Raw genomic sequence first — 22,500 nt, forward strand, 5'->3', positions numbered from 1 at the left:
TTGCTACAGGTTTTCTCTAGAGTAAATGTATGTTTTCATTATATTCGCTCTGTGCAAATTTGGTGTAAATCCGTTTTTTCGTGCAGTGCAAGTTATGTTCCACGTTTCCTCTTTTACTAAATGTGTACGACGAATTTAGTTATTTTCCTTGTAGCTATCACTGCACGGAAAAAAAAAAAAAACAATTTACTTAAGTTTGTCAGTTGAGCAAATCTGTTGTAAATTTGGAGTAGTAATATTGCTACGGATTTGCTCTTAGTGCAATTTTCGTTTAAAAGTTTAAATTTGCTTTGCTGCAATTATGGCGTAAATGTAAAGTAAATATCAGGTTTACACAGATTTTGTTTTACCCTTTGTTCTTAAAGTAAATTTGGTGTTTTGATTTAAATTATTACAATTTTGCCCCCCTGTGTAAAAATAGCGAAAGTTTTCTCGACATTTGGGTAAAGCCCTGACAAATGTTAGTTTTAAATGCCTTGAAAAAGTGAAGGTTATCCTTGGTTTTTTTGAAATGGGAAATTTTAAGGCAAATGTGGCATTTACCACCATTGCCATCATTGCAAAGTTGTGTTAATTTTGATTCTACCTAATCTGGCAAACGTGACCAAAATTGAGCAAAGTGGCACTTGCCATAGATTTGCACCAAATTGGCTATACAGGAAAATCCGTTTTTTTTCGTCCAGTGTATATCCATCACTACATAAGAAGTGGTTCGTAAAACCCTGTGGACATGTATTATTTACATTTAACGAGATTGAACCTTTGTCTCATTTCTTCCTTGTTCATGTCGCTTTCTCTTTTACTTGGATTACACCATTACCAAAAGAGTGTAAGTAGACGATATTTTCTTTTTCTCCTTAGTTATATGTTTTTAATTTATGATCTCTGCCAAACTTTGGCCCTTTGCGGGGAGAATAGTTTTCAGTGCATATGCAGAAGAGCCTGAGTCCAGAGTATAGCGGTATCCAGAGGTTTTTAAGGAGCCACTGCTTTTTTACGGACCTATTGAAGTTTACTAAGGATTAGAGAGAAGCGTGGGACAAGACAGAAAACGTTTCTGCGGTGTCAATTGATCTCAGGAAGGCATTCGACACCATCTGGCACTGTTGTCTTCTTTTACCAAAGCTGCAGACATATAAGGTTTTGGGATCTTGAATCAAGAATCAACGGAATTCACTGTTTTCTCAAATCCCATAATAAATTTTTTTTAACCCGCAATATTTTGCCTAATCATAGTTTGCAACTCTCCTGGGACATAAATACGTCCCAAGAGAAATTGCAAACAATGCCTATGCAAATTTGTTGCGGAAGTAGAGAATGAAAATGTTATGGGTGAATATGAGTGCGAGTTGCCAGCAAAACAATGGCCTTTTGTCATTCCCCAGTTTTCTTTCATTAAATTCCAAAATTCCTACAAATGTAAGAAGGAAAGTGTTACTAGTTACTCGAGTTTCACGCTCAAGGCGATCATCAGACTGATCGTTGTCTACGAGAAGATGTCATATATAAGTGTTCAAATTTAGTTGGTTTTGTTCCTGTATGGAACCCAGCTCCAATGCCATACCTGTGAAAGTGCCCATGCGAACAACAACAAAAAATCTGCGAGGCGGCTATTTACGTGTGCTTAGAGAGAAAATATTTTTAAATCTCTTCACATCTTTTACATCGGATCGTCAAATCTGAACAAAACAATGTACTAAAATAGCAATGAAAAGTCATAGAATAAGCCAAATAAGAAATAAAAAAGCTCGAGCTCTGAAATTACAATTATTGAAATTCCGCGTGCTATACAAAATACCTTTGCTCGTATTGAATTAGACTGTTGTTTATTAAGAGTCGGTTTCATGTCCCGTATAGAGAGCATTTTGAAAATTAGGCGATCCAATTTGTTTTTGACTCTCTTCCGTATCTTGAAACGCCATTCGATGTCATCTGGATCGTCATTATGTCGTTCTTTCATATAGCTAAATCGCTTATGTTCTTCAATGCTTTGATGAGGGTGTCGCCATGTGAATCTGAGATAGTCTGCATCGCATAGATCACAATAAAAATAATAAACAACGCATTGCTGATTTATAATAGGAGACGACCCCTGTGGGCCTTATCTCAAATCATCAGCATCATCACGGGACTTGACTCGGCAATCTTTTAACGATACTAGATTTTCATGGCGCCGAAGCCAGGCATTGAGCTCCTCTTTTCCTAAGAACATACACCTGTGAACTCACTGTAATCTAAAATGAACAGAGGAGTTTTTCAAGTTCAGATACGTCCTCTAAGTGAGCGCATTGATTTATATGTAGATAGCAATATTATTACAGTATGTAAATAGTAGTATTTATTCTTATGCTTGTAAGTAACTCGTTAATTTAGTTTATAGCCAACTACAAGAGAGTTTTCAATAAACGATTATTAAGAGGGTCGTACAGGGGTATTTTCGTGACGCGTGATTAGCTGATTTTATTTTCCGTGAAACGTGAATTTAATAAATTATTCTTCGTGATCCGTGACCTGAACGTCTTGCGTGACTCGTGAAGAACTTGAATTATTAACCGATATTCGTGATTTTACTACTCCATTCTGCGTGAGTTTTTGAGATGCAAGTTCTCCGGAAGATTTCTTAGACTGAAAACATCAAATGTGACAAGACGTCACACAATATATCGTAAAGTAATCCATTGTGCAAATTCACGTGCTTTGCATGCCTATCATGGATCGGATGTCGACTCCTATTGTCTCCCATGTCACGGGAGGTCAAAGGACAGTGATTCGCAACATCGAAACTTCGGAGGCATGGCAGGGAAAAGTACGTCTAGTACGATGAGGTCGATGAGGGTCGAGTGTATTATGCCCCGGTGAGCATGGGAAACTTCTTGTTCTGGACTATGGTGGGACTATGCTCCATTGAAGAACCTCACTAGACTTCTGGTAGTGAGGCTTCATGTCCCAGCAGATGTCAAGGTTGTCGGAGAATGCCATGGTGTAACTAAATCGCTCGCTTACTGCGATGGAATAGCGTATGTAAGCTCTCCCACAGGAGTACAACTATTTTCCATTGCAAAGAAGCCAACACTACAGCTAAAGAATCTCAAAAAAGTAGAGCTCACTTCTGGGTTGTAGAAGCGAGGACTTGACACACTCGGAACAGTTCAGGTGCTTCGAGAGCGACTCTCTGTGCTCCTAAAAAATTTAGAAAGAAGATATGCAGAAACCAAAAGTGATTTGACTAAGGTTCAACTTTCTCGAAAGATCAAGCGATCCAGAATTGCTAAGGCAAGCGATAGTATGATCATTTGTACCAGCGATGTGGACAAGGTTATTTATTCCATTACATTAGAGATGGATGGAGTGGCAGTTAAAGGCATTGTTACAGTTTTTACAAAATACGCAGCCTCTGGCACAGAAGCAGTGTCTATGTGCCGTAACAATAACATCCTTTATCTGTCTCACAAGGGCTACCCAGGTGGAATCTTAAGTATTGCAATGTCAACACTCGAGGAAACCGTGATCGTACAAAACGGAACAGTAGAATGCAGTGAAAACGCACACGTGGCCTGGTATCTTGCTGGTATAGTTTATGTGGACATTGGAAGCTTGCAAATAAAGACGAAGATCTGTGCTGAGGAGGCCGTAGTCATTGCTGAGACAGGAAAGGAAGGTAACTCAAATGGAAAGGGAGCCCAAGCAACATTTGCGCAGCCTATGGGCATATGTGTGGAGCACGAGAAGAACATATTTATCACCGGTGCTCAAACGGGCTCTGTGAAGTTAATTACCTCGATAAAAGGCATTGTAAAGTATCTAAGCCATCTTGCACTCCTTTATAAAGCCTTTTCTGTTCATATGAAACATCAAACTGTACCAAAACGTTCCTACCACAAGCAATCGAGCTTCTGGAAGAACTTGACAGTTACTTGGAAACAATAACAGAAAAAGCGTTGTCGCATAGCAGCGATATCAACGATACCGGCACAAGTAAACCAAGCGGTTCTCAAGGAGCTATTTCTAATCAGACAAAGCGTTCGGTGAACATGATCTTAAATGGACTGAAAGATCTGGAGGCGTTAGTTAAAGAACACAATCCAAGCTTCGCCATTGATCTGTACTCCTGTCGTACAGTTCAGGTTGAAAACCTCCACGCAGTCGGTCATTTCATGGACCAGTTTCCCACCCTTTTGCAGTACGCACGGAATCTGGCAAATACCGTATACGAAAGCATTAAGCGTGTAGTACCCTGGAGTGCCTACTACTTCACGCACGATAAATCCTATTATCCCGTTTTACGCCAGAGCACTCCACTAAATGCCATTCCGAAGCTGGAGCATCTTAACGCAAGAAGGGAGTTGAATAGGCAGGAAAAAGACCTCATGATTGAATGGGCGACAAATAATGGGAAGGCTGCAAGACAGAGAAGTGTGAGGCAAGAGACCACCATGTTCAAGGCCGGTACATTGCCGTTAAACATGTACCGAGCATCCGACTATCCTAAAGATAAAGTCTCATTCAGTCTTAACACTATCGAAGAGGAGACTGTTACTTCTGCTGCGACTGTTACAACTGTTACGCCTTCTACATCGCACGAGGCCAATGAAGATCATCAACTAGTAGAGGAAACCGAGGTAGAAGAGGAGGAAGAGTATGACACTGACTCAGATGCTGAATATCCTATTGCGGACAATGACGAGGAAGATTCTTTAGACGATTTGGTTTTTCTTCGGGCAGTTACAACGCGAAGTGGACGAATGGTCAGAGTCGTCCAACGAGAGTGATTTAGGTAGATGATTTACGATATGCAGCCTTTACTTAGCCTTTCACAATTTTGCTTTTTCCAATTTACACTCTTTCTTGCCTAAGAGAAGGTTATTAAAAGGAGTATCTTACTTGTTTATTTCAGTGATTCGGGAAACTGAAATTTTGATATCCGTGATCCGTGATTCGTTGTTTTTTCTGTTCGTGAACCGTACGACAGACCCCCCCTGTACGACCCTCTATTAAGTAATTAACACCTAACCTGCAATTTGTCATACCCGATATCACGACCAAGATCTTTCCATTGGTCTCGACTTCTGACTTAGAAAACAACCACCGTTCCTGTTCACTTGCATTGGACATACGTACCACGTGCGCCATGTATTCTATGGACTGTTTCAGGCAAAACGGGCTGACTTGTAGCGCCTTGTGGATTTTGAAGATTTCATCCACGTCGTACTTGTAGACAACGTTCTGAACCCCATCCTCATCCAGCTTCCTGCAGAATCCTGCTTTGACGAGTTTCCTGCAGAAATTCAGCAACAAACTGTCAAGCCTGTCCCGGTTGACCATCTTGAGAGTCTCGGTTTGAACTGCATACACTAAGGGACTCCTCACCATCACCTCCAGGATCCCGACTCGTGTTGACAGTCTGACTTCATGGTCTGTCATGACGGAATTTGATTTCGGCCCATTTTGATCACGCTGAACCAACTTATTTGTTGTGTGATGTAATGTGGAGCCTTCGGATTGTCTGATGGCTCGTGTCCTAGGTATTTAAAGGATCTAACGTTCCCCTGGTCCGCGTCACTCACTGATATCAATCTTTTGCTCTTCCTCACCTCCTCCGACGTATTCCATGTCATCGTGACCGTCTCACCTTATCGCCCGCCGTTGTCAAACAATAATTCAATAACATTTCATACAGAATGTTCATCATGCCTGCCAACTGCCCTCCCCACTGTGTGAGTAGCAAAATATCGTCTGCAAAGGTGATTATCGTGGTGGTGTCGCTGTCTGTCACGGCGTGTTCAGCACGCTGCGCTCGGTCTGTGTATTCGTTATTGATTTCATAGTGATTCCTCGCCCCGGTTCCCGCATATTTCTGCTCGATTTGATATAACGCAACGCGTAATACCCAGTTTAGAGCTGAAAATGACGCATGACTCTGCCGCACCCTATCTGACCCTACATTTTATGGGTATTAGCTCCTGCACTCCGTCGACGTTGGCCTGTGATGCTTCATGGGATATTTGCCCGTGCACTATAACATCATGATTTCGGACACGTCGTATTGTCTAAATGCTCTAAGAAAGCGCAGTCTAAGTCAAGGCGAGCAAAGTTATTTATTAGCGCATAGTATTTCAATAATTAAAATTTAATAGCTATTTTATTGCTGAGTTGGTTCATTCCTACACCTTTCCATTGTTGTTTCAGTCCGTTGTTATTGTCGAGTTATATATAGGTTTTGAACACTTTCGCATTCCCATGTATTTTACTTAAGTTTTGCCTCTATAGTGCTTAGTTTACAACCATTCAATCGCACTTGAAAATGACCTCGGAGAGGTCGAAACTTCGTTCCCACTTTTTATCGCTAGTTTTTATTATTAAATTTTTTTTTTTTTGCAAATAATTAAAGCGATTGCATGAAAAGTTAACGACTTCCATATATTCTAGTAAATTTACATGTGTTTTATTTCTTTCTGTCATGTCATCTCTTCCACCTGGAAATTTGGTTACAACAAGGGAGTAAGTAACTGTTATTGTATTCTTTATATTATTACTTTTAATTGCTATCCTTTTTTTTTTTAATTTTAAGGAGCTTATCTGCCTTATCTTGATGAAATATTTATTAAAGCGATGCATAAAAAGTAAAAGCCACTTTTACCATTTTCCCCATGCATTAAGCTTGCTCAGATTGACTAAAGCAAATTGCATGTATGTTACTAATAAGCAATCACATGATTTTTCGCATGCAATTACCCATACTTAAAAGATAGACGTATTACATATGATTAAGAATTCCGTAAGCAGTGATATTGCATTGTGGCTGTTTGATGCGTCTGTTGTTCCTGCATGACTGCAACTTTCTTCAATTTTATCAATTTTTGGGAGATATTTTTTAAACCAACGTTCAGCAGAAACAGTCTTAGCCTAATTCATGGTCCCGCAAGAATGTCAGTGGCCGCCCTATTCCTTTTCATTTCTTTTTTCGTTCTTTGAAACGGCTTATCTACATTACGTTTAGTGAAAAAGGACTTTAATTAATTACGGGAATATTTAAACGATTGAATAAAAAACAAAGATAAAATAAAGATATACATTAAAAAACAAAACAAAAAAAACTACTCTTATGAAAACATGCATTACTCTACTTTAACGGAGGGTTCCCTTACATACATACATACATACATACACGTTTATTGCGCTCCCTGAAAAGGGCTTTTCAGAAGCAATATGTGCTCTATCCTCTTGCATTTCGAATTAACTCATACAAGTACAAGATTACAAGATAATAAGTACGCGTTTAGGCGTTATCTTTTTTTTTTTAAAATCCTCTGTTCAAGTTATGATCTGACTAAAACTCTCGGCCCCTCTTGCCTATTGTTCATTTCCCTAAACATGGAAAAGAGCCTGACTATAATCTGCATTCACCTGACCTCGTTTGAGCTAAGATTCAAGGTGGTTTTTAATTGTTTTGCCTTTAGTTTTTAAATGTTCTCACAAATGTTTTGCACATTCACAGGAAAAATTCCAGATTTCCCATTTTGGGATCAAAAAGGGAAATAATAGGGTTTTTAATGGGATGAAATTGGGAAAACCCATAACTGGGAAAATGCTACCACTCCCATTAAATTCCCATCCATAACCCAAGTATGGGATCTTCGTGTCCCAAATATAAACCAATAATCGGTTTAGATTGAGCCAATGTTTCCCTAGTATTGGGTTCTTACATTTCCACTCAAATCCCAAGTATGGGATATTCCTGTTGCAAATATTACCCAATAATGGATTTATATCATGCCAATAGTTCCCCAGTATTGGGTTTTTACATTCCCACTCATGTCCCAGGTATGGGATATTCCTCTCCCAAATATTAACCAATAATGGGTTTATATTATGCCAATATTTTCCTTATACTGGGTTCATACACTCCCACCCAAATCCCATTCCTCACCCAGTATAAACCAATCATGCGTTTGTGCATATTGGGAACCAAAATTCCCGCACTTCAATCCACACAATGTGATTTTCGTTTCCCTGACTGGAGTACGTCAATGAATGGGTTGCTATTTCCGTTGTATAATCTTTGTTGGCCATTATGTCACCCAGCAATATGATTTTACAACTATACACCTACTTATGCATGTGAAACATCAGAGTATTGAATTGAACAAATAAAAACAATATTTTAATACCAACGTGTTACTTTTAATAAACTGAGGTCAATATACATGTCCACTGAAACAATAGTAAAATAATCCTGGATCGTGAATGGAGAAATTTGAAACACAACTTACTGAAACTTCAAACCTCAAGTATACTATGTAGCACCTTGGCCAAAACCAGTGGTAAAGTGTGAGATCACAGAAGATAAAACTTGATTATATGGGATTTGTTGAGATCCTCTAAGAGATCACAACTAAAAAAGCTTCCCTGCCAAAAATCAGCATGTTAGCACAAATTGTTGGTGAGACATTATCACGTTTGTGGTCTGACGACTCCATATAGCTTGCAAAATAAATCTGGGACTTCCTAGGAATTCCTGGAAATTTCATAGGAACAGAATTGTGAATTTTCACAGGAAATTCAGACTTGGAATAATTCCAAACTGTGCATCAATTAGATTTTAATTTCTTAGAATAAGTAATAACAACTTGGAATTAGACAGAATTTTGGATATTACAAGTGCTGAAACTTTCTTGAACGAGTAAACAAAATTCTAGTTTCTAAAGAAACTGTGGTATTGCGTTGCATCTTTCTTGAACGAGGTCAGAAAAATCAAGAATTGACCTTAAATAACTGAGAAGTAGAAATGCACATGTGGAAGAAACAAGTTTATAGTGACCTGCTCCCGTAAAATAATATTCCAACCAGCAAATCAGAAATGTGCTGGACACCATTCCAGTGAAGCTAACAGTTACCATCATGACTCTCACAAAAAAATAGAATACAAAATAATTGATTTCAAAGCAGTTACCTTCAGGTCAAAATCTTTGGATTGGGTTCTTGTTTTAAATGTAAAATACAAATACGGCTTTTTAAGATTTCAGATAAACCACAGAACCATAACAAGTCTGCAAAGAGTATTCCTTAAATACATCAAAGCATAAACGGTCGGGGAAACAGAATTGGCTGCTAAGCATTTTTCTCTGCTGTAAAGGACCTTTTCCTGCTGTCCCGTCAAAGAATTTCTTCAGGAAGTGTCTCTTCTTCTTTCATGGTAACTAAAATATAAATATATGCATGTAAATACTTCAATGATGCAAGTCACGATTCCTCTAAATCCGTGATCATTTCAATCAATTACAGTTAAAGTGTGTGAAGAGTAGACTCAAATTTAGCTCGCTTTACTTACAAACGTCAATAATACCTAGTTTTCTCAGGCGTTTATGATTCTGCATTGAAAAGAAACAGCATTTACCAGAACGAATCATTTGTCAATCGTATACATGAATTAATTCGCCGTATGAGCACTTTTATACCAAATCGTTTACTTCACCATTTGATCCAAAACATTTTTCTTGTTAAAAGGTTTACCAATTATTGCAGGGTTATAGCATTTAAAAAGCCAAATTAAGTATCCTTGCCAGAAAAATTGACTTGAAGGTACTCTACATGTAAATCGTCATTTTGAAGACAATAAGGCATCAAATCAAATGTTATTCGCCTATAGTTAACGCTTACCTTTTTACTTGAGTTCTTGTAAGCAATTCCCTGCCTTGGATCAGCATTTAAAGAGTAAAACAAACAAAAAATCACCACAAATATTTGTGAGCGTTGATACAAACGTTAATAAAGCCGCCGATTACCGCCAAAATCGGTAAGAGCTTGCCGTGGAGACTGCTGGCCAAAATGAAAACGGCTCACTAGTTCCAGCCTGGTCTCTCACTCGTTATACAAGATGGCGCAGGAAACAGTGAAGAAAAATGAACAAGATTCCGCGCGAAGTCCTCCAATTAACCCTCAAACAAAGTGGGAAAGGTACTGGTATTCATTAAGTGGATAAAGTGCTGACATGGAGTGTGTAATTCTTAACATTGATGCTTCATGTTCCTTTTGGAACAAGGCCGGTCAAACGTGGAGGATATTTCTATAATCTATAGAATCATCATTGGGAATTAAATTGGGGAAATAATCCCTTATTATTTACAATTGTGGGAATAATTTGGGGGAATGTGTCCATATTATTGACAATTCTGGGAATAACTTGGGTAAAGTGGTTCCTATATCATTCACAATACTAGGAATAACTTGGGAAATGTGTCCATATCATTCACAATTCTGAGAATAACTTGGATAAATGTTCCCTTACTAATCACAATTCTGGGAATAACTTGGGTGAAGGTTTCTATATCATTCACAATGTTGGGAATAACTTGGGAAATGTGTCCATATTATTCACAATTCTGGGAATAACTTGGGTGAAGGTTTCTATAGCATTCACGATGTTGGGAATAACTTGGGAAATGTGTCCATATTATTCACAATTCTGGGAATAACTTGGATAAATGTTCCCATACTAATCACAATTCTGGGAATAACTTGGGTGAAGGTTTCTATATCAATCACAATGCTGGGAATAACTTGTGAAATGTCTCCATATTATTTACAAGTCTGGGAATAACTTGGATAAATGTTCCGTTACTAATCACAATTCTGGGAATAACTTGGGTAACGGTTTCTATATCATTCCCAATGCTGGGAATAACTTGGGAAATTTGTCCATATTATTCACAGTCCTGGGAATAACTTGGATAAATGTCCCCAAATTAATCACAATTCTGGGAATAACTTGGGGAAATGTTCCCCCATAATTCACAATATTGGGAATAAATTGGGAACTTTTCCCATATTGTTTCCAGCTTTGGGTGTAACTTGGGAAAACGTTCACATCATATTCCCAATATTGGGATGTAAAGGGAAAGTAGACGTTCTTTCCCAATAAAAACCCAAAATTTTCCCCCAAAAGTAATTTCTTGTCCCAACTTTTTCCCATGAGTGGGAAAATTTCCCATTTAATTCCCAAATGGGAATCTCGAAAAGTTTCCTGTGATTACTAGTGCGACTTCTTCTGTGTTACTTTACTCAAAAATTTCTTCAAATTCCACTAACAGAATCTAGTGAAGCCTATTCCGAGGTTTTAAGAGCAGATCACAAGCTCTTTAAAACAAAATTGCAAAATGACTTCCCCTCAGACAACGAAGAACAGAATCATGCGGACTCAATCCTCACTGGGGTAAAAAAAGGTGTACTGCTTTCGAAATCCGAATGGGCCCTCGTCGTCCAAGACCGTGAGGGAAATCAAATATGCATATATTAAAACAATTACATAAAAATATTTGAAGTCAGGTCAAAATTGAATAACAGCACGGGACATTTATTTATAATAAGATTTTGTTTCTGACTTTAATAGCTCATATGCACTGTTTGTTTGTTTGCTTTTTTTTCTTTTTTCTATTAAATTAGCTTATTTGCATTAACATTGATGAAAGGCCCACGTTTACCCTACAGGCATTGCATGCTGTGGAACAATTTTCATGTATGAAAATCCCGCCAAAGCTGAAATTCTTCCGATCAGATCGTTACGATAAGTAATGCGAATTACCATAACAAAAGCATGCGCAAGAGATCGAAGAGCTAAAAACGAATAGTTGAATCAATTTTGTGTGAACCTAATGTCATGCATATATGCATTACTTATTCTAATTAACTTTATATTTTTTTTTCTTTCTTTGTCATGTCATCTTATCAACGTGGAATTTTTGGGTTCAACAAGTCTGTAAGTAACTGTTTTTCTTTAATATTTGCTGCCAAGAGAGTCATACTTTCTTGTTGCTGTTGATTTATGGTCACATCGATTTTTTTTACTGCAGAGTAGCCACACTAAACTTTTTCAGTTCAAAAATAGAACGCAAACTGAGGTGACGAACATGCGACTAAACAAGCGCATAACTGACTCAAGGTTTCGCATGTATCAAATGAACATACATCTTCAGAAGTAACCATTAGCTAAAAATGTTTGAAATATATAACAGTAAATTGAGTAGCTTATGAGGTAACACTGATAGTAACAAAAGTAAGTAATACAATATTTTACAAAGATATACAAGAAACAATGAAAGCAAAGAGAATATATACCCTATAAATGCATATACCTAAAACACGTGTACATGTAAAACTTATAATAAAGATACACCTTTTCTCTGATAACGTATTCATTTAGGGATGGCTGAAGATCACGGATAAAAATAATTTCTTTTATGGTACAATGTCGGTGAGACCTTCCAGTGTCTAGAATTTCAAAGTGGTCCCATTTTAAGTTTTAAGTTTTAAGCTTGTCACACCGGTAAGACAAAATGGAGGTTTCATGACCGAAAATCTAAACACTTTAGGCGTTGTTATATAACAATAACACGTCACCTCTTGCTGATAAAGTAATCTCAACTAGTCACAACTTAAAATGGAACCACTGGGAAATTCTAGACACTGGGAGGTCCGACTGACATTGTAACATAAAAGAAATTCTTTTTATTCGTTATCTTCAGCCGTCCTTCAATGATACGTTAGCAGCGAAAAGCTGTATCTCTATTAATGAGTTTTACATGTACACGTGTTTTAGGTACATGCATTTACAGGATATATGTTCTCTTTGTTTTAATTGTTTTTTGTATATCTTTGTATAGTATTGTGATACTTCCTTTTGTTATTATCAGTATTACCTCACAAGCTACTTAAATTACTGTTATGCATTTCAAAATCTTTTAGCTAACGGTTACTTCTGAAACTGTACGGTAAGACATACGAAACGTTCAGTCACTAAAAATTTACTTCCGTTATGCGCTTGTTTGGTATTGTATTTGTTGCTGCAGTTTGCTTTCTATTTCTAATCAATCTTCGTTGGCAAAAGACGAAAAATATCTAGGATTGTTTTTTTTCGTTTTGTTTTTTCAGTTTATTTTCAATATATTTTTTTTTTCATATGCCTTTTCTGGGTTGCGTTTGATTAAAGAAAAGAAAAATTGCAAATAATTGAAACGATTGCATTAAGAAACCACTGTCATGCACATACGAATATATATAACTGCAGAGAGTACCGTTTCGGCCCTCTGGGCCTCATCAGTGCATGCTGATTTCTTGGATGGAGGTTAAGCTTAAAAAGCCACCTCAAATGTCCCACACGTGTGGTACATCTAAGCCATGCCTAGCAAGCCAGTGAAACAAAGGTTTGCCCTGTGTCTCATTGCCTTCTTTTCCACGTCATCTCCTTAGGCCATGCGCAAATGGTATAAATGATTTACCTGTGGTATTGGACAATCATATCAACAGGGACTTCTTGCCACTCTCCCAGTGGCCAGACTATGAATGCCACTGAGTCACAGTCTATGATTGTGCAAGCCGACTCAGAACTTGAACGTTGCCGCAAAGTCTGGCACTGTTCATATGCCTCCCATTGATGAACTTAAGCTGCCAAAAAAGGCTCACATTTCCCCATAAATAAAACCTATTGTAGTTCCTAATAAAATTCATAATAATATGTAAGAAAAAAATTCTTTACTCTTACTGGCTAAAAGAAATGCAGTTTTCAGGTAACAGTGCAGAAAGGGGCTGATGTGATTCAATTAAAAAAAAAAAAAAGGAACAAAACAAGCCTTTTGATCAAAGAACCTCAGAGCCATTCAAATGCGATCTCAGTATGAGGATTTTTGGCGTGGTAAGGTGCATTGTTTCGGCTTAAATTTTTCATGTGTATGGTAGTAAGTTGTCACATGATTTTTTTTCGAGCAACTTGAAATAAATGAACACTAGTAATTTTTTGCGCTACAAATTGCACTCGCCTTACAGTCTCGTGCAATTTTGCTGGCTTGTGGAAAAATTTACTAATGCTTATTTATTCCAACTTGCATTAGAAAACATTTTGTTATCTATACTTAAAAGATAGCCACGTTACACATGATTACGAATTTCACTGGCAGAGATATCGCATCGAAACTGTATAATGCGCATGTTGTTCATAAGGAAGGAACAATTTTGATAGTATTTTTTTTTAATCTTGCCGGGAAATTCTCTTTCATTCCTTTGTCCTTTTCTAAAGCGGCTTATCTGCATTACTTTTAGTGAAAAAGGCCTTTAATTATGGGAGTAGTTTAAGCGATTGCATAAAAAATAATAATAATAAAATAAAAATCTCATGAAATTGTGCATTATTTAATTTCAAAAAGGATTTACCTGTATCTCATTCCATTCTTTTTCATGCCGTCTCTTTTTCTTCTTGGAATTAATGATTACAACAAGGTGGTAAGTTATGATCTCAGTAACACTCTTGACCCCTCGTGCAGAACGATTTTTTTTCTACGCTGTACAAAGATGGAAATTAGTTAATATTCACTTGGATAACAGGCCTGCTCCAAGTACCAGGCGAAGCTTTCTTGTTGGCTAACGAAACAACGCTCAAAAAAATACAATGATGCTAAAAAAAACAGCGCAAAATAACTCAGTCAATGAGGACAGGAAAAACCAACATACCCTCTCTTTAAGGCGGACACAAAACCTAGGTGGAACGCAAAGGTGTAAGGGAATGACATGCCTATGAAAAGAACGTAGATAAAACACGGAAAGGAGTGTGAGCCTAACCTGTATTTAAAAACAAAAACAGAAGAAGAAAATTGATAACACAGCGCTAAATCAACCATTTAGTCTGTTCTTCCGAGCTTACAAAAAGGACTGGCCAAGAAAGGTATTAAGACTTCGCATGTGATGGAATCGTGTGACCTGGTCTGAGCACATTATTAGTGTGACTTCTTTTCTGTAACTCTGCTCCATTTTTTTCTTTAGATGTCATCAACAGAATTATTTACTGATTTCTTTCATTATTAGTATTTTTTCCTTCTTGGAATCGAAGTAGCCTATCTGCACTTGGCTGCTTTTGGAGTGGAGAGAGACCTTGCTTATGTGAATAGTTGAAGCAAAAGCAGTGCTTTAAAAAAAGAATGTCATGCGTACAAACGATATACTAACAGATATCTTGCCTTTTTCTCATCTCTTTCTTTTCTATGTAATCTTCTCTTTTACTTGGAATTTACCAGTTAGCGGACGGCGGAGTAAGTAGCCGTTACGTTTTCTTTTCTTTTCTTTATTTTTTTTTCAAACGTTTGTTGTCAGTCAATGGACTTTACAAAACTTTCTGCGCTTTGGACAGCGTGATTTATTGTAAATATGAAAATGAGCCTGAGTACATAGTGTACCAGTCTGTCTGGTCCCTTATGCGGGGACACTCAAGTCGTACGGCCCTATTGAAGATTACTAAGAAGAGAGAAACAGCCCCTCTGGTGACAATAGATCTGACTAAGGCGGTGGTATCTTCCTTGGTATCGACTTGCTCCTACCTCATCGTCTGCAACGGACTCGACAAAGTAGAGAACATTTGTCCTAGTTGAGAAAACCGCGCAAAATCCAGGATCGCAAAAAAAATGTTGTTGTTGTTTTTTTTTTTGCCTCAAAAAGTATTTAATATTATGGGGAAAGCAATACACCATTTTAAAACTAAGAAAATAAAATTTCCAAAAACTTAAAACTTATTTACAGAAAAATAGTACATTTTATAAAAAGAAAGTATAAAACAACAATAACACACACACAAAAAAAAAACAGTATTCCACACGAATTTGGTCATTTTAACTTTAAATATATGGATTTAGCCAAGCCTAAAAGCGGAGCTCCCTGGTTATTTATTCTTATTTCCTCTACGGTTTGTGAAAATAAGAGGTTTCGAGTTGTCCGCATTTTGATGTTTCTGGTTGCTGCTTTAATCATTAAATCATTTCCTTTCCTTTCTTCTATAGAAAAATTCATTGCCTAACTAATGTCTTCCACGGTCAATTTTACGCTAAAAACCGATATCGCATGAATTACAAAGCGATGAGTGCGACATCGGTTTTTCCAGTGAAATTTACTTTGCAATTCACCAGTTTGGCAATAATTTTTTCTTGAACCGAATGAGTTTTAAAAGAAAACAAGCACTAAGCACAACCTCAGCGAGCGAATTGAAAAGGAAAAAAAGGCATTTCAGAGTCAACTGTCAATAGCTAGGTAATAGGAATCATGCTAAAATTAGAAGCCATAAAAACAAATTTGTCAGTTCTAGGTCAAAGAAGAGTTTTACTGATGTACTTTATTCCACTAAGATCATTCACTTTTTGATGTATTTCATTGAAACACGCCAGGTTGGCTTGGTACAAGAATCGGCAAACTACGGCAATGCAACCAAGAAAGGATGAACTTCAAACACGATCTGCGCCAACACTTAAATAACATTTGGGTGCTTTAAACAAACTTCTGAAAACACAAGCTACTGAGATTTCCCCCTAATTTTACGAGAACTCATTGCGAATACGTGTTTATAACATAAGGGCAAAATTCTCTTGTCACTATCGAGGCACAACAAACACCAGTTGGGCAAGCGGACTAAAAAAACACTTGTTCGCTCGCATTTTGAGCAAAACAAACAAACAAACAAACAAATCAACTTTTTCTTTTTGTCCAAAAGAGTACAGATAATTGATATTTAATTCCAGTTGACAACAAAAATTCGATTTTGATACCTGAAAAAAAGAAGAACCGATTAAACCACCCTTTAGAAATACGCATCCACTTTAAGTAACGCATCCGCAAAAATAACAAACGGTTTAGTGCCCAAGGAAAAAAATTGTATGCTAAGTATGAGCTATTGCTGGTATTCTGTTTGGTCGTTGTCGTTCTCTTTCACTCAGTCCTTTCATTTCTGTTCTAGACATAGGTCCTCCAGGCAGTGCTTCTAAAGATATGCCAAAAATTGCAATACAGAGAAAGAAGCGGCTCTATGCAAATTAAAAATAAACACTCAGCTTTACGTTTACATCCCGCCGATGCTTGACTTGAATAACTGCGTAGCCACCAGCGTAGATAACAGATATCGTGATGTGTCAAACTGGATTGAAACCAGCGAAAAATGCAGGAAAAAAACATCCAAACTGTGTAAGAACTTTCATTGATATATAGTATGGCCGTGTGGCCGCGTCGAGCTACAGAAAGCGCGCGAAAAATTAGGCCTCTCTTATGTTCAGGTGAGTTCACCTTGGTTGAGCCTGCAATTCCATCTAAAACCAGTACCTGGTCAGCGGTCAACTTCAAAAAAAAAAAAGCTGACCTCGGTGAGCTTAAGGTTGAGCCCGCGATATGGTCATGTGATACTGGTCAGCGGATACCTTGTTCTGACAAGTGTCAGTTAATCAAAAGATGTATGTCCAATATCAAAGATGTCTGCTGTAAACTAGCATGATACTGGTCACATTGGCATACATGGAGGGGTTAACGGACGGACGTACGGACGGTCATGACGTCTGGCTATCAACCAAATTTTCCCCCATCGATAATGGGTTACCATATTTTCTTAACAATGGTGCTCGGCGTGAGCGCGCCTTCGGCGCGCGCGGAGCTCCGCTATTACGAACGTTTGGATGCGAAATAGAAATCTTCCTCATTTTATCTGCTTTCTTGGACATAAATTTAGCGGAAAACTGATCAGGCACGAATATTTTCGGAATTATTTGAGTAATCAGATTAGCGATATTAGCCCTGTTTTCAGGAGCAGTTTTTCAGGTCGCTTAACGAGTGACAACCGAAACTTCCTTGAAAATAGTACCTTTTCCTACTTGCTTAAAGTTGAGCAAGTCGGCAAATTTCAATTGAATTCTCATTAAATTTAAGCCACCAAACCAATTAAAGCGAGTTGACAATTACTTTCGGCTAATGAGGAGTCGCTTGCGATTATTTAAGTAGGGTTTTCCGATTTAGCAGAAGTCCTACGGAAGTGGAACTTTGCCGATTTCGAGTTTACATTAAGGAATAATGTATATGAATAACTAAATCGGTTGTTTAAATGAAGTCTTCTATCAATCAAATCAATCACATTGTCAGAAGCCTTATACTCACCGGCGGTGACCTTTTTGGCTCACATTTCCCATTTTAATAGAGCGATTTTCAATTGAGTGTCGAAAGTAATTAGGGAATTGCTTTGGTTTTGCACTACTTCACTCAGTGATTGATTGAAATTTCTCGCGCCACTTTTTCAACCAATCAGAAGAGAAACCAAAACCATTCGTGGCTCGCGCGTGCACATTTTCCCGCGCTTTGTGTCGGCTACGTGTAATTACTTCGAGTTTTGATTTATTTACAGGATTGTTTCCGTCCTTTTTGAGTGGCCAAAGTAATAACTTTGGTTTTGGTTTTACGACACTCAATTGAAAACCGCGCTATTTGGGCAATAACAAAAGCATCAAAAATAGACAGGATTCATCCATTTCAGATAAGTCAACAAAGGCAAGTATAATCAAATAGAACATAACTGTGTGTTCCTCTCCATAAATTCTTGACCTTTTCTTGATTCCTTTGGCAACACCATAAGCGCTAGCTGCCCCCATAAGCTGTTCATTTGCATCGAGTCTGTATCGGTCGTCTCGTTGTTTAACCCATTGACTCCCAGGGGTTCCCCATTGACGGGTAAAATCGTCTGGCTTAATATTTGCCAAGGTTTCCTCAATTTCACTACTGACGTTCAAGCATTCGTTATCAATACTGGAAACCTCAGAAGCTCTAAAGGAAAGTAAATCTTGAGTTCCCGTAATTTGTCTTAAGAGCATAAAACGATAAGGTCATGTGACTAGCCAAAGAAGTTGTCCAGTCAAGAATTGTCACTTAAGAATTGAGAGATTTTTTTCGAATTTGAGGGACCATTCTGCAAGCGTATTGAAATTTAAGAATTTCAGCAGTGATACTCACTTCTCCTTTTCCTTGCCTAGCAAAGTTGAGGCTCGTTTTCTCAGGCGGTCGTGTAATCTCTTGTCGCCGATGTCGCAGCGTCGGTAAAGCTCTCCTTTTTCTCCAAGGAACTCCAAATTCCTTTTCAAAAATGCTAGAACCGCTCGCCAGTCACGCCCTTTAGGTTCTACAGCTTTGAGAATCAGCTAGTCCTCCAATTTGCTTTACTTGCGGTGTGCTGCGTTGGGTTTCCTTTGCAAGAGTTTTTCTTTGCTCCTGCGTGTAGAACTCTCGACACCTGACATGGAATTGGTGAAGGTACTTCACTAGGGCTGGCTCTGCTAGTAGTTTTTGGGATTTGAATTTCAGCTCCAAACGCTGCCCTCAGGAAAATGTTTTCAGCTAAGTCGCCCATCCGTGAGGGCGAGAAACCCTACAGTTTTAGGTTTATATAATTTCTAACAAACAGCAATGCCCGTTTGCTCGTGGCACGTGCTTGGCGCTCTCCGCGTTTCAGGCCCCCAGGGGCAATACCCACGGCATTCTATCACGAACGTGTAAAAAGTGTCTGCATTAAGCACGATAAATATTTATTGCTGTAAATAAATGTTTGCTTTGGCTATTTCGAAGCCATTAAATCTTCACATTATATATTAGTGACTGAAAAATAAACACGATTACTGGCAACAAAATGTCCTTGATTCTTTGTGAATTAACAAACGAGTTGCTGATACTCTGAAAACAAAACCAGGGATGTCTTTGCCTTAAGTGACAACTCTACTCACAGAAACGAATCAATTTAAAAAGCTCCGAAGAATTGCTCTAACTTCCGCGAACTTCCTCTAAATCAGAAAACCCTAATCGGAAATGCAACAGGCGTGCTATGTTTGTTCTTCCATTGGCACGTGCTCTCTTTTCATTTGATCTTACCCGTGAAAACACGAATCATGTTTTAGTGGCTTAACGAAGTCTATAAAACAAACCACTTTCAGGAATGCTAAGCAAGAGGGTGGCTGTCTTGGAAACACTGCCAATGTGTAATGTGATAATTAGATATAAGTGTCAAATTTGCGACTTTTTACTAAAGCAACGAGCTCGAGACAGATCATTTTACGAATAATTAACGGCTGTTGACCAAAAAGCACCCAAATTACCAATTTTTTGGCCAAACATTCATCCCAGATGATAAAATAATACGGTGGACATGTAATTGAGGTAAATATGTAAGATTTGGAGTGAGAACAAGCGAATGTTTTGAGGTATAACAAAATTCTGTGCGATAACTGGAGCACGAGTCCCCTGCTAGCGGAGGTCTCGTTTCTGTTGCGTTCGCTAGGCTGACGAGTACGGGAAAAGAGACCTCTGCCATTGGTTGAAAATTACTCTGTTGAGCATGTGCATCGGTTACCTAGTGACCGAACCCTTACGTGATACTTCATGTTAAGTTGGCTCACTTAACAACAGCGAAGTTACTGTAAATGAATGCGCGGGGCACCGCGGGCTCAAGTTAAGTCAACAAAAATATCATGGGGTGTGCGGTTTGAAGAGTGCCGTCCAAGGTTGTGGACGGCGATTTCGACCCATGGCAGAGGTTTCTTTTCCCGGACGCGTACTTTTCAGCCAAGCCGACCTAAAAAGACAAGACACCTCTGCTAGTGAGGAATAGCACGTGGCAAAACGTGACTGCACCGACGCTAAGAAAATATTTTTTTACCTTTCTCAGCGATTTCAAGGCTTGAAAGTCCATCCAATGAGCTAAAATTATTTTCTTTATTCTTTCTGGTGTATTTAGTGTTATTTTTTTGGTTGAAAAACTTCATTAAAGGTGCCCCGTGACCAAAACTACGCCTTCACAGGGCTTCAAGTAGCCTGAGTGAAATGCCCTTCATGTAGGCGTATTAAAAGCTACAAAGACGAGGATTTCAGGGAAACTGGGCAACATCTCTTCCCAGTGAAGCCACCTAATTTTACCGCAATCGACGAAAATGGCGGTATTCTAGTAGCCATACAGAAATGAATCATGAGTGCATCAATTTCAGCGCTATCTAGGACAATGACTTTTCAGTTGGCATTTCAGTAAGGTGACTATGCCAGTGGCTTGGTACTACTACCACACCATGAATGCCATTCAGTCACAGACTATGATTTTTAGCAAATTCGCTTTAAACCTTGCCTTAAAGTTAGAAATTGTACACCTTATGGATAAACTAAGGGGGGGGGGGGGGGTTCGATTGACCCTATTCCGGAATAAGAATACGTGGAGTGATGACTTAAAACACTATGTGTGGCGTTTTGCAGCAACAAGGATAATAAAGCTATGCTTAAAATAGCATTTTAGCAGATGTTTGACAATATTAAGTGAATCTCCGCAAAAAAGAAGGATTTCTAAGTTCTATTCCATGTATTCCTATTCCGTAATACGGTCAATCGAACGCGCCCTGAAGCTGCGAGGAGTAAACATTAATAAAAAGCTCACATTTTCCCAAGAACTAAATAAGCTCTTACTAACATTCGCGATAATATACATGATGTAAATTCTCCATAATGATTGGCCAAGAGAAAAGAAGTCAGGTAAAACAGTGCATAAAACAGGTAATATGGTGGAAAAAGAACGTAACAAGCCAAGCACTTTGATTAGACAATGATTAAAGAAAGTCATAGATAGCCAGTCAAATGCCATCCCTGTAGACTCATAATTTTTGGTGTGGTAGAATTGCATTATATATGCTTAATAGGCTATTTCCGAGATCATGTCTGCCTCTTCTTGAAAGCGAGTCTAAGTGCAAAATTGTGTGATGGTAATTAGTTCCACTTTACGATGGTCTCCATGGGGTTAACCGTCAACTGTCAAATGGCCAAAAATTTAAAATTCAACCGTCAGAAACGCAATAATTTTACCGTCAACCGTCAAACGGAGTAAGCCAATATCTGCCGTCAAATGTCTCAGATATCCTTAATCGTTATCGCGGACCTAGACGTTATCAGGGTTGGAGTGTCAAACGGAAACCTATCCCTACGCTGAGTGAACGCAAATTTGGACATGCTCGAGGAAATTACAGTGATTACCATGCCGGAGATTCCCAAAACAAAACTGTCAACTTTAGCGTCTTACGCAGCCTACCAAAGCTTAAAGATTCCAAACCCTATGATAAACCGATTATATTATCAGCCAACAACCATGGTTGTGTATCTGCACCCTGTAGAATTTCATCTATCTTTAGTATGGCTGGACATAATAAACCTTGTCCAAGGAGCGGTGGTGTTAATTTTAATAATCTCATAAGCATTCAGCCTGCTGGTACTATTCAAGCGGTGCGTTCGGATTTGATTCGCCTCGCTTTATTGAATACCCGTTCTATCAGGAAAAAGGCTATGTTTTTGAAAGACTATGTGGTTGAGAATGAAATAGACCTATTGGCGATAACAGAAACTTGGCTAGACGTGAATAATCCACAGACGGCGAACATTATAAATGAACTCTGTCCTGTGGGGTTTGCGTTTATGCATATTCCTCGAATGAATAAATGTGGTGGTGGTGTTGGTCTACTGTACAATAAATGCTACAAGATCGAGAAACAAGATGTGACCAGTTTCGAATCTTTTGAATATATGGAGGTCTTGCTAAGAACACCCGCTACTGTTCTTAGAATTGGAGTACTTTATCGTCCTCCGCCGTCTACCGAGAATGGACTTACTGCGACTATGTTTTTCAAGGAATTCCCTATTCTGCTTGAG

At 38.4% G+C, this 22,500-nt stretch overlaps 1 protein-coding gene across 1 annotated transcript in view; it reads left to right on the forward strand.

Moving 5' to 3' along the window:
- The first annotated feature begins 9,874 nt into the window (after nt 1-9,874).
- Nucleotides 9,875-22,500, forward strand: part of LOC138025635 (uncharacterized) — a 15,097-nt gene continuing 2,471 nt past the window's right edge. The window contains exons 1-2 of the mRNA XM_068872818.1: nt 9,875-9,954; nt 21,741-22,500. The exon at nt 21,741-22,500 is cut by the window's right edge and continues 921 nt beyond it. Coding sequence (XP_068728919.1) covers nt 9,875-9,954; nt 21,741-22,500 — 840 coding nt within the window. The remainder of the gene's footprint in view (nt 9,955-21,740) is intronic.

The sequence above is a fragment of the Montipora capricornis genome, chromosome 12 (genome assembly GCF_036669925.1).
Source record: "Montipora capricornis isolate CH-2021 chromosome 12, ASM3666992v2, whole genome shotgun sequence".
NCBI lineage: Eukaryota > Metazoa > Cnidaria > Anthozoa > Scleractinia > Acroporidae > Montipora > Montipora capricornis.